General features: G+C 41.3%; 2 protein-coding genes and 1 long non-coding RNA gene across 4 annotated transcripts in view; 1 reads left to right on the forward strand and 2 right to left on the reverse strand.

The window, feature by feature from the left end:
- Positions 1 to 13,866, reverse strand: part of LOC113466417 (protein-L-isoaspartate O-methyltransferase domain-containing protein 1-like) — a 33,136-nt gene that overhangs the window by 12,672 nt on the left and 6,598 nt on the right. The gene's annotated exons all lie outside the window — the stretch shown is intronic.
- LOC113466420 lies at positions 6,492 to 7,298 on the forward strand. Its single transcript, XR_003390811.1, has 2 exons — positions 6,492 to 6,558; positions 6,849 to 7,298. It is a non-coding gene; the product is annotated as an uncharacterized LOC113466420 (long non-coding RNA).
- LOC103506807 (hornerin) lies at positions 7,033 to 11,650 on the reverse strand. 2 transcript variants are annotated; one of them, XM_026821796.1, is made up of 6 exons: positions 11,004 to 11,650; positions 9,869 to 10,475; positions 8,902 to 9,506; positions 8,567 to 8,716; positions 8,155 to 8,426; positions 7,033 to 7,993 (listed from the first exon to the last, which is right to left on the reverse strand). In XM_026821796.1, the coding sequence occupies exons 1-6, from the start codon at positions 11,647 to 11,649 to the stop codon at positions 7,547 to 7,549; spliced, it is 2,727 nt and encodes a 908-aa protein (XP_026677597.1). In that variant the 5' UTR covers position 11,650; the 3' UTR covers positions 7,033 to 7,546. The 2 variants fall into 2 exon arrangements, with proteins under 2 accessions (XP_026677597.1, XP_026677598.1); XM_026821797.1 differs by having other exon boundaries at positions 8,567 to 8,875; positions 9,064 to 9,506; positions 9,869 to 10,465; positions 10,994 to 11,650.

Genomic DNA, 13,866 nt, shown 5'->3' on the forward strand with positions numbered 1-13,866 from the left:
TCTATATGTTTTGAATTCCCTGGATCACAAAAATGCCTCAAGAAGGTTTTTTTTTTCATTATTATTATTTATTTTCAAGATGAGTGTTCCACCGCCGTTTTTGTTTCGTAATAGCAATGAAACAACTGCTACATTGGACGCATGTGGTCTGTGTCGTAGCATGCCCATCCCGTAGTATGCCTGGCATACTATGCCAAATCTGGCATAGTATGCCAGTTTGACATGTGTTCTGGAAATGGAAAAAAAGGAAAGTTCTTCCAACTCTGTATGATTTTGGCAACGTAATGTTTGATTTCGCGCCAAAATAGGGAAAACTATAAAGCTCGATTACATCATAATGATGAAATTCAAATATGTAATCACTTTTGGCAAGCTCGGATAATCTCAGATCGCAAATATACATTTATTTTTTGTGTTATAAAATATACCTACACCAATTTATCCATGTTTTTTTTTTTTTTTTTTAATTTTAATTTTTAATCTTTTCAATTTAATTTTAATGTGACATGTCTGTTTGAGTTGTATGCTGTGTCATATGGCAACCCAGACGCTGAGCAGCTCATCAATAAATTATTGATTGTTTTTCTCTCTCTCTAGATAATTGTAAAAATAAATGTACATGTACGAAGAAACGAAGATGTAACTACTTGAATAAGTGCATGATAAAAAAATGGAATGAAAATATCTAAATTTGAAAATAGGTATAGTTACCTATGCTATTGAAAAATAGTGATAACAAAATGCGTAGATAGGTAGGTACCTATTCGATCTATTAAATTTGAGCCCCTAACTCTAATCCCTATGGTGATAAGCTCACACCGCATCGTACGATATTGGTAGATGACGTCATCACGGGACGTACATTGTTGCCGCTATGTATGATATCGGCGTGTTTGAGACTCTCATGTTCCGAAAGCTATATCTCGCGATCTAGTGAACGCATTTTCTTCGTGTTGATCTCAATATTTTTTTAAATTTTTATAGTTTTTTCTGAGATAATAAAAAAAAATCATGAGAATCACCAATTCTTCATCATCATCTCTTCTTCTTCTTCTTCTTTTCCTTCTTCCTCCTTTTCTTCTTCTTCGAGTTTTGAAAGAAAACTGAGCAGACCTTTACATAACATATTATATTCTTATAAATACACATATGCCATATGCCTCAAAGGTCAGCCACTCATGCTCACACCGTCTGACGGCGGACCGTCAGAAAATGTCTCTCAGACAGTTTGACAGACCCTGGTCTCGAGATTTTTCGGCCACACGATCCGGCTGTCTGACTGACCTGGGTCTGTTCGTGAGGGGCGGGTATTACCAACACCTTAGCAAGTTAGCAGTATTTTACTATGGCTTTTTTTTTTATGTTTAGAATGTTGTTGTTGTTGTTGTTGTTGTTGTAGCAGAGGATCAGGACCTTTTGTCCCACGGGTAGGTTCAGGAACTCAGCCACCTGCACCGGCCTCATCCAGAGGTCCCAGAGCTAGTCTAATCTATAACTTTGGAGCTGATAGATTCTGCTAAATACGAGCAAGACAAAAGCCGTGTCCAAACTGTGGCACAATTAGTTTAATCTATTACTTTGGTGCTCATAATTATAATCTGCTAAACACGAGCAAGACGCAATTGCGTCAGGCCTTAAGGCCTGTCCAAACCGTGGCACGATGATCCCCCCTCGTAGCGCGGGCACGGGCTCGGATCTACCCCGCCTCCTGAGGCCGATCTTCATACAGCGCGCATTCAGCGGCCTCTCCTCCTACGAAGACATCCGAAGTGGCCGGCGGAACCTCCCGAAGTTGGCGTTCGGGCTGGCGTTCATTTTGTTCCTGCTGACGTCACTCGGCCGATTCGCCATCCGGTTATACAGGGTGGACAAATCCGTACACCAGATCGGAAATATTACGGTTCTTTATGTTTCCAATATAATACAGCTGTGTATTATCGCCCTGTATCCGTGCTTGTACTATGTAGCGGGTAAGTGTATCTGTAGCTATTACTTTTTTTTTTTTTGCGGAAAGCCAGTCTAGTTAGCTTGGAGTCTTGGAGGGTAGCGTGTCAGCCTACTCTCCAAGAAAAATACTGAGTTTTTAGTTAAAAAAAAAAAGAAATAAGTTAGATATTAGCGCTTGTATAATTATGTAGGTACAAAATATTTTTTTTTTTTAATTTTTAATGTTCAAAATGGTATTGTACTGTGTACTCAACCCGAAAATTTCGAGGGTTGGGAATCGGAAGCTGTGTTGGCCATAATTAAAAGCAGTGGGGAAGCAAGGTGGCTTGAACCTCGATCAGCTTTTGTAGCAGAGAGTATTATCCCTACACTCGGAATGAAAAAGTACAAGGCCTTATAAAGGTAAAAAATAAAAACTGTATAGGCAGTATAGGTGATTATGATTATAAATTAAAAATGAATAAAAAAAATATTTGCAACCCCTTTTCAGATCTCTACTTCAGTCCACTGATGAGACGAATCTTCACCGAACTTGAAGATTTGGATGTCCATGGTCACAAGTGTACCAACCAAGTGCGAAATGGCATCATCTTGTACTACATTGCCAACTCTATAGGTGAGAGCGTACCTAACCCAGTCAGTGACCAAATCTTTTTTTTTTTTCTCCTTCTCCTCCTCCTCCTATGCCAGCCTAGTTAGCTTAGTTGGTAATGCGTCTGCCTTGTAAGCGCTAGGCCGCGGGTTCGATTCCCGCCCGGGGCGGATTTTATCCGGATGGGATAATGTTCGTTCTCGGAACGGCTGGCTTTCTCCTATCCTGTCTTCCTTCTCTCTTCGATTTCGGGACGATAAGACCTTAGCAGTTACAGTTCCCTCTGTCAAACCTCTTAAAAAAAAGTTAACTGGTTCAGTAAAAGTTGCTCGAAAGTTAGTGGCAAGATTCGAGATTTGACCCATAAGTACATACAAAGATCTCAAGTTGAATAAAAGCATGCAAAAAAGTCTTCTTTTTTTTTACTACCTACATCAGAAGGGGATCTTGTGAAGTGGGAAGAGTTTTATTTTCTAAAATAAGAGGAGGTCAAACTACCTAACTAACCTTTTAAAAAGAGAAAGATCACGTTGGAAAAAGCGAGCTTTAGCAAAAATCAGACTAAAAGCTCTCCTCGATTTGCATGACTCCACAAGACCATCACAACAAATAAAATCAATCGTCCGTAGAAAATGTGCAATAATGAATAATGTCATAAAGCTCATAGACTCGTACCCAATGCAATTTACATGTAATTTCTGTGTTGGAAATTTTAATATTTCCGCATACAATATTGAACCATAATATAAAATAAATAAATAAATAAAATTCTCTCTCCCTCTCTATTAGCTAAAAATAAACACGGAAATTTCAACTTTTTTTTACAATTTTATTTTAAAACAATTATTATTTGTTTTCAAAACATTAACGAGAACTCTCATTAGTAAAAAAAAAAATAATAATAATAATACCTAATAATAAAAAGAATAGGTAATAATAAAAACACTAGGTAGGATATGTGCCTAATTACTGGTAATTACCTATCTGGTATCTATACTCATTCATTCCACATGTTGCTCCGCAGATGCAGACTAAAAAAAAAAAAATCATTTACCAAAAATTACATATTTAGCAGTGATTATGTTTTTCATAGTAATCAAGTACAGTTTGTATAATTTCTCCTGAAGTTACCCTAAAAACATTTAAGACTAGTGGTTGACCCGTCCTTTGTACGGGACCACCACACACACACAAATACACTCCCCCCCCCCACACACCCACAAAAGAGTTTTGTTTTTTTGTTTTTTTTTTTTTTTTTTTTTTTTTTTTTTTTTTTTTTTTTTTTTAAGAGGTTTGACAGAGGGAACTGTAACTCTAGGGTCTTATCGTCCCGAAATCGGAGAGAGAAGGAAGACAGGATAGGAGAAAGCCAGCCGTTCCGAGAACGAACATTATCCCATCAGGATAAAATCCGCCCCGGGCGGGAATCGAACCCGCGGCCTAGCGCTTACGAGGCAGACGCACTACCAACTAAGCTGGCTGCACTCAACCTTTGCTATTTCTTTAGCAAAGGAAATTCAGGCTGGTATACTCCCTGTTTAACGTTCCCAAACTAGACGAAATTGATTAAATTTTTCATCTATTCCAGGCATATTCAAAGTGAGTCAGAACTTCATACAAAGTTACATATCCAGCTCTTCGAATAGCATCACCCCGCTGTTTCTACACGAGTTAGATTGGTGGGCACATCATCTCTGTTTCATTCTATGGGGGCACTACCAACTAAGCTAACTAGGCTGGCTGCACTCAACCTTTGCTATTTCTTTAGCAAAGGAAATTCAGGCTGGTATACTCCCAGTTTAACGTTCCCAAACTAGACGAAATTGATTAAATTTTTCATCTGTTCCAGGCATATTCAAAGTGAGTCAGAACTTCATTCAAAGCTACATATCCAGCTCTTCGAATAGCATCACCCCGCTGTTTCTACACGAGTTAGATTGGTGGGCACATCATCTCTGTTTCATTCTATGGGTGACAGACGCGTGCGTTTCAACGCAACAGAAGGTGAGTCCGCTGTTTCTACACGAGTTAGATTGGTGGGCATGGGCACATCATCTCTGTTTCATTCTATGGGTGACAGACGCGTGCGTTTCAGCGCAACAGAAAATTTATTTTCCCCTCAAAATCTTTTTCGAGGATTTTAGGTAGGTACCTATGGCGAGAAATCCAACATGTGTAGCGCATTGCATAACGAACGTAAAAAGCAGGCGACCATACAAAATCAAAATTAAACAAAACAGGGGCACGCTTACCTGTGGCACCAAGCTTGCTTCCCATACAGAAGGTTCCGGCCGCAACAGAAAATTTTCCCCTCAAGATCTTTTTCGAGGATTTTAGGTACCTATGGCGAGAAATCCAACATGTGTAGCGCATTGCATAGCTAACGTAAAAGGCAGGCGACCATACAAAATCAAAATTAAACAAAACAGGGGCACGCTTACCTGTGGCACCAAGCTTGCTTCCCATACAGAAGGTTCCGGGTTCGATGCCCAAAAGTTAACACTTTTACCGCCGGTGTTACGCCAAAGTAACACCTTTTTTGTGTGATCATGGAAAACCGTGTTACGTCAAGGTAACACCGTTGGAGCCCTCGGTGTTATTTCAACATATCACCGATAGGCGCTAGGCCGCGGGTTCGATTCCCGCCCGGGGCGGATTTTATCCTGATGGGATAATGTTCGTTCTCGGAACGGCTGGCTTTCTCCTATCCTGTCTTCCTTCTCTCTCCGATTTCGGGACGATAAGACCCTAGAGTTACAGTTCCCTCTGTCAAACCTCTTAAAAAAAAAAAAAAAAAAAAAAAATAGAGAAGTGGTCAATGTAATCAAATTAAAATGTTCCTTCTGATATTATGTTGTTTCATAGGTACCACCTCCCTCCCAAATAAATGAGGAGGTTCAACAGACCTAAAGCACCGTTCAAACCGGTGGAAAATTGGTATAATACGTCGGTGAAACCGTCATAATAAATTGGTATATTGGTAATACCGGTATAATTTATTGGCTTGAGATGTAAAGGCAGTGTTTTCCGCCCGCCAGTACACTCGACCGTAAAACACCAGCCTTACTCACTTTACACCGCTTTTTCACTAGATCTTAGCCTTTTGCGTACAGAATCAATTTCACCAGAATCGCTCTTACGGTAGGATTCATGTCCCACATGAAACTCAAGCGTTGTTGTTACAGTCAGACGTAAACAAAACATTTTTTTCAAATACGGTAGGATTCATGTGAGACATGAAACCTCCGAAAAGCGATTTGTGGTAGGCTTCATGTCACACATGAAATTGTTCCCTCGCTTTTAATTTATTTTCTTTTTTTTCCTAGTTGAGATAGAAACATCTGGTTTTTTTTGTCTTCTTCGGAAATCTTCGGACTATAATTCCGAATGCTTTGGAATCATAATAAACAAACACCGGCTTTTCAGTCTGCATTTGAAAGGAGCAAAAGATACACAAGTTCCTAGGCACGTCCTACCGTAACGCCTCCTATCTGTAAAAATCAAGCCGACCGTAGCGAGTAAATCTGTAGCTTCATGCTGGACATGAATCCTACCGTATCGCCAGATTCAAGTTATATTTCTCCTACCATAATGGCGGAACCATGATTTCATGTGACACATGAATCTGTCCGCAAAAGGTTAAAATGTACAAACCTCTGTTGATGTTGTACAGAGAAATAGGAGATGCAGTAGTCACAGAAGATTTAAAGCCAGCAATTTAGCTACGTTTGACACACAATAATGGTTATGAAGTCATTTGATACATCTTTTCCCCAACAGGACATTGGAGGTTAAGCAACATGTCAATATCTGGATCATGGTCAATATCTGGACGGGAGGGCGGGGACTAGTTGACACATTTTCACAACCATCCCTCATATAATATCTGGAAGCTCATCTTTCTACCCTCAGGCGATTTCATCTGCCTCTACTTCGTGGTGTCTTTCAGACGGAAACTACAGGAGATGAAGTTTACAGGGTGCGACATGTTCGAGTTCAACTATGAGACCATGCTTACGGTAAGTTCTATGTCTATGCTGGCTAGAAAAAAACTCTTGAAGTACCTTTAGAATTATTTTAAGGAACGTATTCCAATTTTCCCCTCTAAGTCGGAAGGTTGGAACAAGGTTTAGTTTAATCAAAGAAAAACAAGGAAATTAAAAAAAAAAAAAAAAAAAAACTATGGGTATTGTTTATACAACATCCTGAACAGTATAAATTTAATAATGAAAGATGAGAATTCTGTTCTATTCTGTTCTATTTTCCCTGTTCTATCTATTCTATTCTATTTTCCCCTTTCTTCTTTCAGATTCTCAGTACAATGGGAACCTACGGAATCATTCTCATACAATTCCAAATACAAATCGCGTCGCAACAGTAAAATGGCAAAAACACAATATCAATAAATAGAAATAAAATAATAATAAATAAAGAAATAAAGAAAACAGTAAATATTTTAGTGAATATTATTTTTATTTTCTCTCTCTCGTGTATTTTGGAAATTAACAATGTAGGGGTTTATACAAAATTGGAAATATAAAATTCAAAAAACCCGAAAGTAGTAAAGAAAATACAAGAAAAAGAGAAGAGGTAACGCCTACTATTTGGGTTCGGTTTTACCAACTTATCTCTACCCTTTACCTGTTTGGTAAGACCGGGCCTTACAGCTGACAATGCAAAATGGTTTGAAAAACTACTGCCATCGAAAATCTAAATTCATGTACAGTTCAGTTCAACAAGCTTTGGATTATGCGACCTATTTGAGTACAGTTTAGTTCAATATGCAACTCATTTAAGTACAGTTCAGTTCAAGCTATGCAACTAATTCAAGATTGAAGTACAGTTTAGTTCAATATGCAAGTCATTCAAGTACAGTTCCTTTCAAGCTGTGTAACTCACTACAGCACACACCTCATAAGCGAAAATCTAAACTCATGTACAGTTAAGTTCAAGCTGTCCACTCTGCAACTCATTCAAGTACAGTTCCGTTTAAGCTGTGCAACGGAACTACAGGGCCCGGTTGAAATTCAAATACAGTTTCACCGAGTTGGGCAGGGGGAGCTCCCGAATCTTCTCCCTCATCAAAGTCGCATAGGTGGGCGTGTCATCTGTCTCTTCCACTTCCTCCTCATCCTCCACCACCTCCTCCTCACTGTCAGGCACATCCAGGCCGTCCAGCGGGTCAAATCCCTCATCCATGCCGTTCCGCAGGGCGCGGACAAACTGCGGGACGGGCGTGCTCGCCGGTTGATCAAAAAACTGCAGGAGGCCGTCCCGTCGCATCGCCTCGAACAAGCCTGCCTCGCGGCTTTCTCGTTCTTCATCAAGGAAGCGTAGCCTCACGTTCCTTCGCCGGGCAGACGTTTCCTCGCCTGCTTCGCCACGCAAGTCTGCTTCACCGTGCGATTCCGCTTCACCGCGCGACTCCGCGTCGCTGTTCCGGTCTTTGAATTTCTTATTCTTCTTCCCTCCGGACCGGCGCGGTGCTTTCTCGCGCCCCGACGCCTCGCTTTCGTCGTCCCCGTGATCAGAATCGGTCGTGTATTTCCGCTTGCTGTCGAAGGACTCGTCGTCCGAGCCGTGCATTCGGTGGTCCTTCGGGGAAGCGTTTGGACTTTGTTCTTCTTCCCTCCGGACCGGCGCGGTGCTTTCTCGCGCCCCGACGCCTCGCTTTCGTCGTCCCCGTGATCGGAATCGGTCGTGTATTTCCGCTTGCTGTCGAAGGACTCGTCGTCCGAGCCGTGCATTCGGTGGTCCTTCGGGGAAGCGTTTGGACTTTGAGCTTGTGACGAATCGTTGGTAGACTTTCGCGCATCTCCGGAAACATTCGTTTCATCGCTCGTTTCTTTTTGAAGATTTCCACCTTCTACATTCCATTCTCTATCATTTTTCACTCGGGTTTTATCGTTTTCGTTCGGCTCTTCCGTGACGAATCGTTGGTAGACTTTCGCGCATCTCCGGAAACATTCGTTTCACCGCTCGTTTCTTTTTGAAGATTTCCACCTTCTACATTCCATTCTCTATCATTTTTCACTCGGGTTTTATCGTTTTCGTTCGGCTCTTCTCGTGACCGACCCGAAATGTCACGATCGCTGTTCAGTGCGTTTCGTTTGATCCGCTGCAATTCCGCATAGGTCGGATACGGGGAATCATCAGGGCCGGACATTTCTGTACGGCCTTGTCTTGCCCCTGATTGAGAACCTTTCGCTCCTAACTGAGAACCTTTCGGCCCTTGAGAACCTGATTTGCCGCTACAAGGACGGGAATCTTGCCCGCTTGCTCTAGAACCACTGCTTTCTCCGCTTTCCCGGTTTTCGCCGGGTTTATCACGACTAGATTCCCGTCGGACATTTCTGTACGGCCTTGTCTTGCCCCTGATTGAGAACCTTTCGCCCCTAACTGAGAACCTTTCGGCCCTGATTGAGAACCTGATTTGCCGCTATAAGGACGGGAATCTTGCCCGCTTGCTCTAGAACCACTGCTTTCTCCGCTTTCCCGGTTTTCGCCGGGTTTATCACGACTAGATTCCCGCGTTTCGGACTGGCTATTTTGACTTGAGCTTTGTCCGGCTCTGCCTGATGCACCAAACCGGACCGACCCATCACCAAACAGTTCCCCAAGCGTTTGGCGACCGGAGTTATCGGGCAGCCAGCGACGCAAATAATCTATCGTGTCGTGATTGATTCGGTACGGGTCTTTCCCCGGAGGACCGGGCTGCGTGTGCGTTCCCACGCCGGAATCCATCGATCCGCCACTGTCGACGCTTCCCGTGGTGTCTTCGTCATCTACCACGCCACTGTCGAATTTTTCACGCTTGAATGGTGCTACCTCCGCCGGGGGTAGCTCACTATCCATATTTTGGATTTGAGCCCCGTCTGAACATGTCTCAGTATCCATATTTTGGATTTGAGCATCGCCTGATCCTGTCTCACTATCCATATTTTGGATTTGAGCACCGTTTGAACGTGTCTCACTATCCATATTTTGGTTGATTCGAACCCCTGGCCTGTGTTCTTCTGTCTGGTTAGAACGAAGATTACTGTGGTTCTCATTTGGATGACTGGTTCCGTGACTATCAGGGCTTTCGGTAATGTCTTGTGAAAGTTCTTCAATACTGTTTTTACCTTTTCTTTCAGGGCTGTTTTTACCTTGTCGTTCAGCACTGTTTTTAGCTTGTCCTTCAGTACTGTTATTAGCTTGTCCTTCAGTACTGTTATTAGCTTGTCCTCCAGTGCTGCTATTAGCTTGTCTATCACTACTGTTGTAACCTTTTCCACCTATGGCTTTGGCGCTAGCACTTGGATCACTACTTGTACTCCGTTTGAACATGTCTCACTATCCATATTTTGGATTTGAGCACCGTCTGAACACGTCTCACTATCCATATTTTGGTTGATTCGAACTCCTGGCCTGTGTTCTTCTGTCTGGTTAGAACGAAGATTACTGTGGTTCTCAATTGGATGACTGGTTCTGTAACTATCAGGGCTTTCGGTAATGTCTTGTGAAAGTTCTTCAATACTGTTTCTACCTTTTCTTTCAGGGCTGTTTTTACCTTGTCGTTCAGCACTGTTTTTAGCTTGTCCTTCAGCACTGTTTTTAGCTTGTCCTCCAGTACTGTTATTAGCTTGTCTTTCAGTGCTGCTATTAGCTTGTCTATCACTACTGTTGTAACCTTTTCCACCTATGGCTTTGGCGCTAGCACTTGGATCACTACTTGGACTTTCTTTGCCCGAATGCACTACTTTATTGTCTAGTTCACTATCACAGAGCATACGAACAGGTCCAATATCGCGGACTTTACTGACTTTATCACATGAGTTGTCATGGGGTTTGCTATCATTGTGGGTTCCCATTCCATCATCCTTTTTTCTATCCATTCTCATTTCTTCATGCTTTCTTCTATCACTGTCATCATCTTTTCTTCTATCGCTTTCGATCAGGTCCAATATCGCGGACTTTACTGACTTTATCACATGAGTTGTCATGGGGTTTGCTACCATTGTGGGTTCCCATTTCATCATCTTTTCTTCTAACGCTTTCGAATTTATCATGGTGTTGCTTTCTGCTGTCCGTGCGTTTGCCTAGGTCATCTAACAGAGTATCGCTATCCAAACTTTCTTCGCTGTCTACATCATTTAATTCATCTTTATCAAACACTTTTGTTGTACGCTCGCTAGAGTTATTGTCATGGGCATCTACTAACTGATCACAAATGCTTTCGTCGCTACTCGACATTTTGTTTCACGCCTTCGATTTTATCATGGTGTTGCTTTCTGCTGTCGATGCGTTTGCCTAGGTCATCTAACAGAGTATCGCTATCCAAACTTTCTTCGCTGTCTACATCATCTAATTCATCTTTATCAAATACTTTTGTTGTACGCTCGCTAGAGTTATTGTCATGGGCATCTACTAACTGATCACAAATGCTTTCGTCGCTACTCGACATTTTGTTTCTCGCTTTCGAGGTTCTTATCATGGTGTTGCTTTCTGCTATCGATGCGTTTGCCTAGCTCATCTAATAGAGTATCGCTATCCAAACTTCCTTCGCTGTCTCCTTCATCTAATTTATCTTCATTTTCATCTAATACTTTTCCACCTCTTGTACGTTCACTACTTTTATTATCATTGTCATGGGCATCCACCTGACCTAATTTATCACAAATGCTTTCGTCGCTACTCGACATTTTGTTTCGGTCGCTACCAGTCGCTCCGTTCCTTTCCGTGATATCGTCTAGCAATTGTTTGAACTTTCGCGCCGATTCCAGCTTGGTGAGCGGCTCTTTGTCGATGTACTTTTGAACGTTCGCTCGTCTACTGGCATTTCTCGACGAACCTTGGTTTTGTCTGTTCACGCTGTCGGGAGATTTTTCAGTTTGATGACTACTTCTTGGTATATTTCTATCATTTCGTTGACTATTCTTTGGACTACTTCTGTCATTCCTTGTTGTGTTTTGGTATTTATCTATCTCTTTGTGATCTTTTAGTTGACTTGCTCTACTTTTGTCTTTGCTTGCTATATTTTTATCCAAAGCCTGTTCATTTTGATGACTGTTACTAGCTCCGTTTTTATCTTTACTTGATCTTTCTATGTTTCTGTCTACATCCCTCATATTTTTAAAGCCTGTTCATTTTGATGACTGTTACTAGCTCCGTTTTTATCTTTACTTGATCTTTCTATGTTTCTGTCTACATCCCTCATATTTTCTATTCTATTCTAAATTTACTCAAATACCCTTAAATATTGACTTTAAATATTTATGAAGAAGCATGTACATAACTTATGTAGTAATGTGCATGGTGATGGAAATTAGTGCCCTACACGCCTTACACTTGACTTTAGACCACGCTACGCCACTGGTGCTACCACTGGCTCGAGGATTTGTTCTGGACAAAGAGCGGGGTTTACCAAATCAGAGTTAAGATCAATCTAGGATTGAAGCTAACTTCGACTTCGAAAGTGTCCACAGATTTGTATACAGGGTGTCCCACAATCGGATACCTTGGACCTCAAATCTCAGAACTCAGAACACCTTGAAATATTGGAGTCAGCTCCCATGGCGTAGTGGTCACTGCGCTCGCCTTGCACGCGGGAGACCCGGGTTCGATTCCCGGCGGTGTCAAGAAATTTGTTCTCCTTCTACCATTCTTTCTTCTCTCAATCTGTCTACACTTCCTTCTTCTTGGTCTACCATTCTTTCACAACCATTCCTTCCATCTCTTCTTCTCCACCTGGGAGTATTGTCTCTACTATCTCGTGTTCCATCATTGCTATCAGTTTCTGTAGATGGATCAAGAGAGTCAAGAGGTTCATAGTGGTCGTTCATGCTTTGATCCGAATCACTGTGATCGGAATCGTGGTCGTTGTTGTAGCCGAGTGAAATGATTTGATGCATGTCTGAAAACAGGAGAACAAAGGATGGATTAGCCCTCGATTTGTGAGGTTATTCTTTTTCTTTTCTAAGGCCAGCCACTCACTATCAGCTAGACCTGATTAGGTCCATCTGTCAGGTCTAACTTATAGCCCGATACCTGATGAGCACAAACACTATCAGGTAGACCTGACAGGCGGACCTGATCAGCCGTACCTGTCTGGACTACCTGATAGTGAGTAGTTGGCCTAACAGAGTGAGTAAGGTAGTCTGTCATATCTCAGCGTAAATTCTTTTGTAGAACTGTGAAAAATTAATTCAATATTTTTCTTTGCTAAATACTGTCATTATTCGAGGATTTTCCATTAAGGACTAGAACAACTGTGTGTCTTATATTATAAAATCAAGATCCATTCATTTTCAATAAAAACACACAGGTGTCATCAAGAATATTTTTTCCAGATTTGTAAATTCATTATACCTACGATATTACTAAAAAAAAAAAAAAAAAAAAAAAAAAAAAAAAAAAAAAAATATCACACAAAAAAAAAAAATATGGATTTTTAAAAAAAAAAAGATTTCCCTTTTAATGCGATCGTGGTACAATTCCCTCATTCAGTGGTGTGCTACCAACAAATGGAAAAATATAAATTCCTGACTTTTCCCGGTTTTCCAGTGCCAATTTCTTCAAAATTTCCACGCTACTTTCCAGGATTTTCTACCTATTCCCACTCGCGCCGCAGCGATTTTTTTTTTTTTTCATAGCAATTGTTCTCAGGCTGTCTAAATTTCTTGAGTCCTCCATTTGCACCATGAAATAACTGCGCCGGCAGGTCCAAATTTTTTCAGATAATGACCGTTGACCAAGGATAATGACGCTCAGACTAGCTACAGCCATTTCTTCTCCGCACCTCTGGCTTTGGGCCCCCTACAGTAGGTATTTATACTATAGGTGAACGGCATTTTTTTTTTTTGTTTTACGAATATAATCACAATATAGGAATATAATAACAGCGCCCGCAGGCCGAATTTTTGAAACATTTTGGTCTCAAGAATCTTCAGAAATTCAGTCTCATCGAATCCTAATCTTCAGGCTCCCGGCAGGAGAACTTTGTTTAAAAAACGCATGAACGCTGAAGTTTGGTTCCATTATACAGTCTACACGATTCACATATCCTGGGGGGTTGATGAAGGTTAACACAAAAAAGGGGGAAATGAGCAGCGGCCGAGGCGAAATTTGTATATTGCTGAGCTACAATTTATACGAAACCAATAAGAAATTTACGAAATTGAAATTTTTATGGCCACCGGAGCGAAATTTTGGTCTCTAATATTAACAAACTTCTAGGGCTATCAAAACAACACAAAATGTTCTGGGCGCCGCAGGCGGAATTTTTTGAGGATCTTTGGCTCCTAGGCCAAAGTAAGAGAAGCAGACTTGTCAACAGGCTGTAGATC

Source organism: Diaphorina citri, unplaced genomic scaffold, assembly GCF_000475195.1.
Source record: "Diaphorina citri unplaced genomic scaffold, Diaci psyllid genome assembly version 1.1 scaffold264, whole genome shotgun sequence".
NCBI lineage: Eukaryota > Metazoa > Arthropoda > Insecta > Hemiptera > Psyllidae > Diaphorina > Diaphorina citri.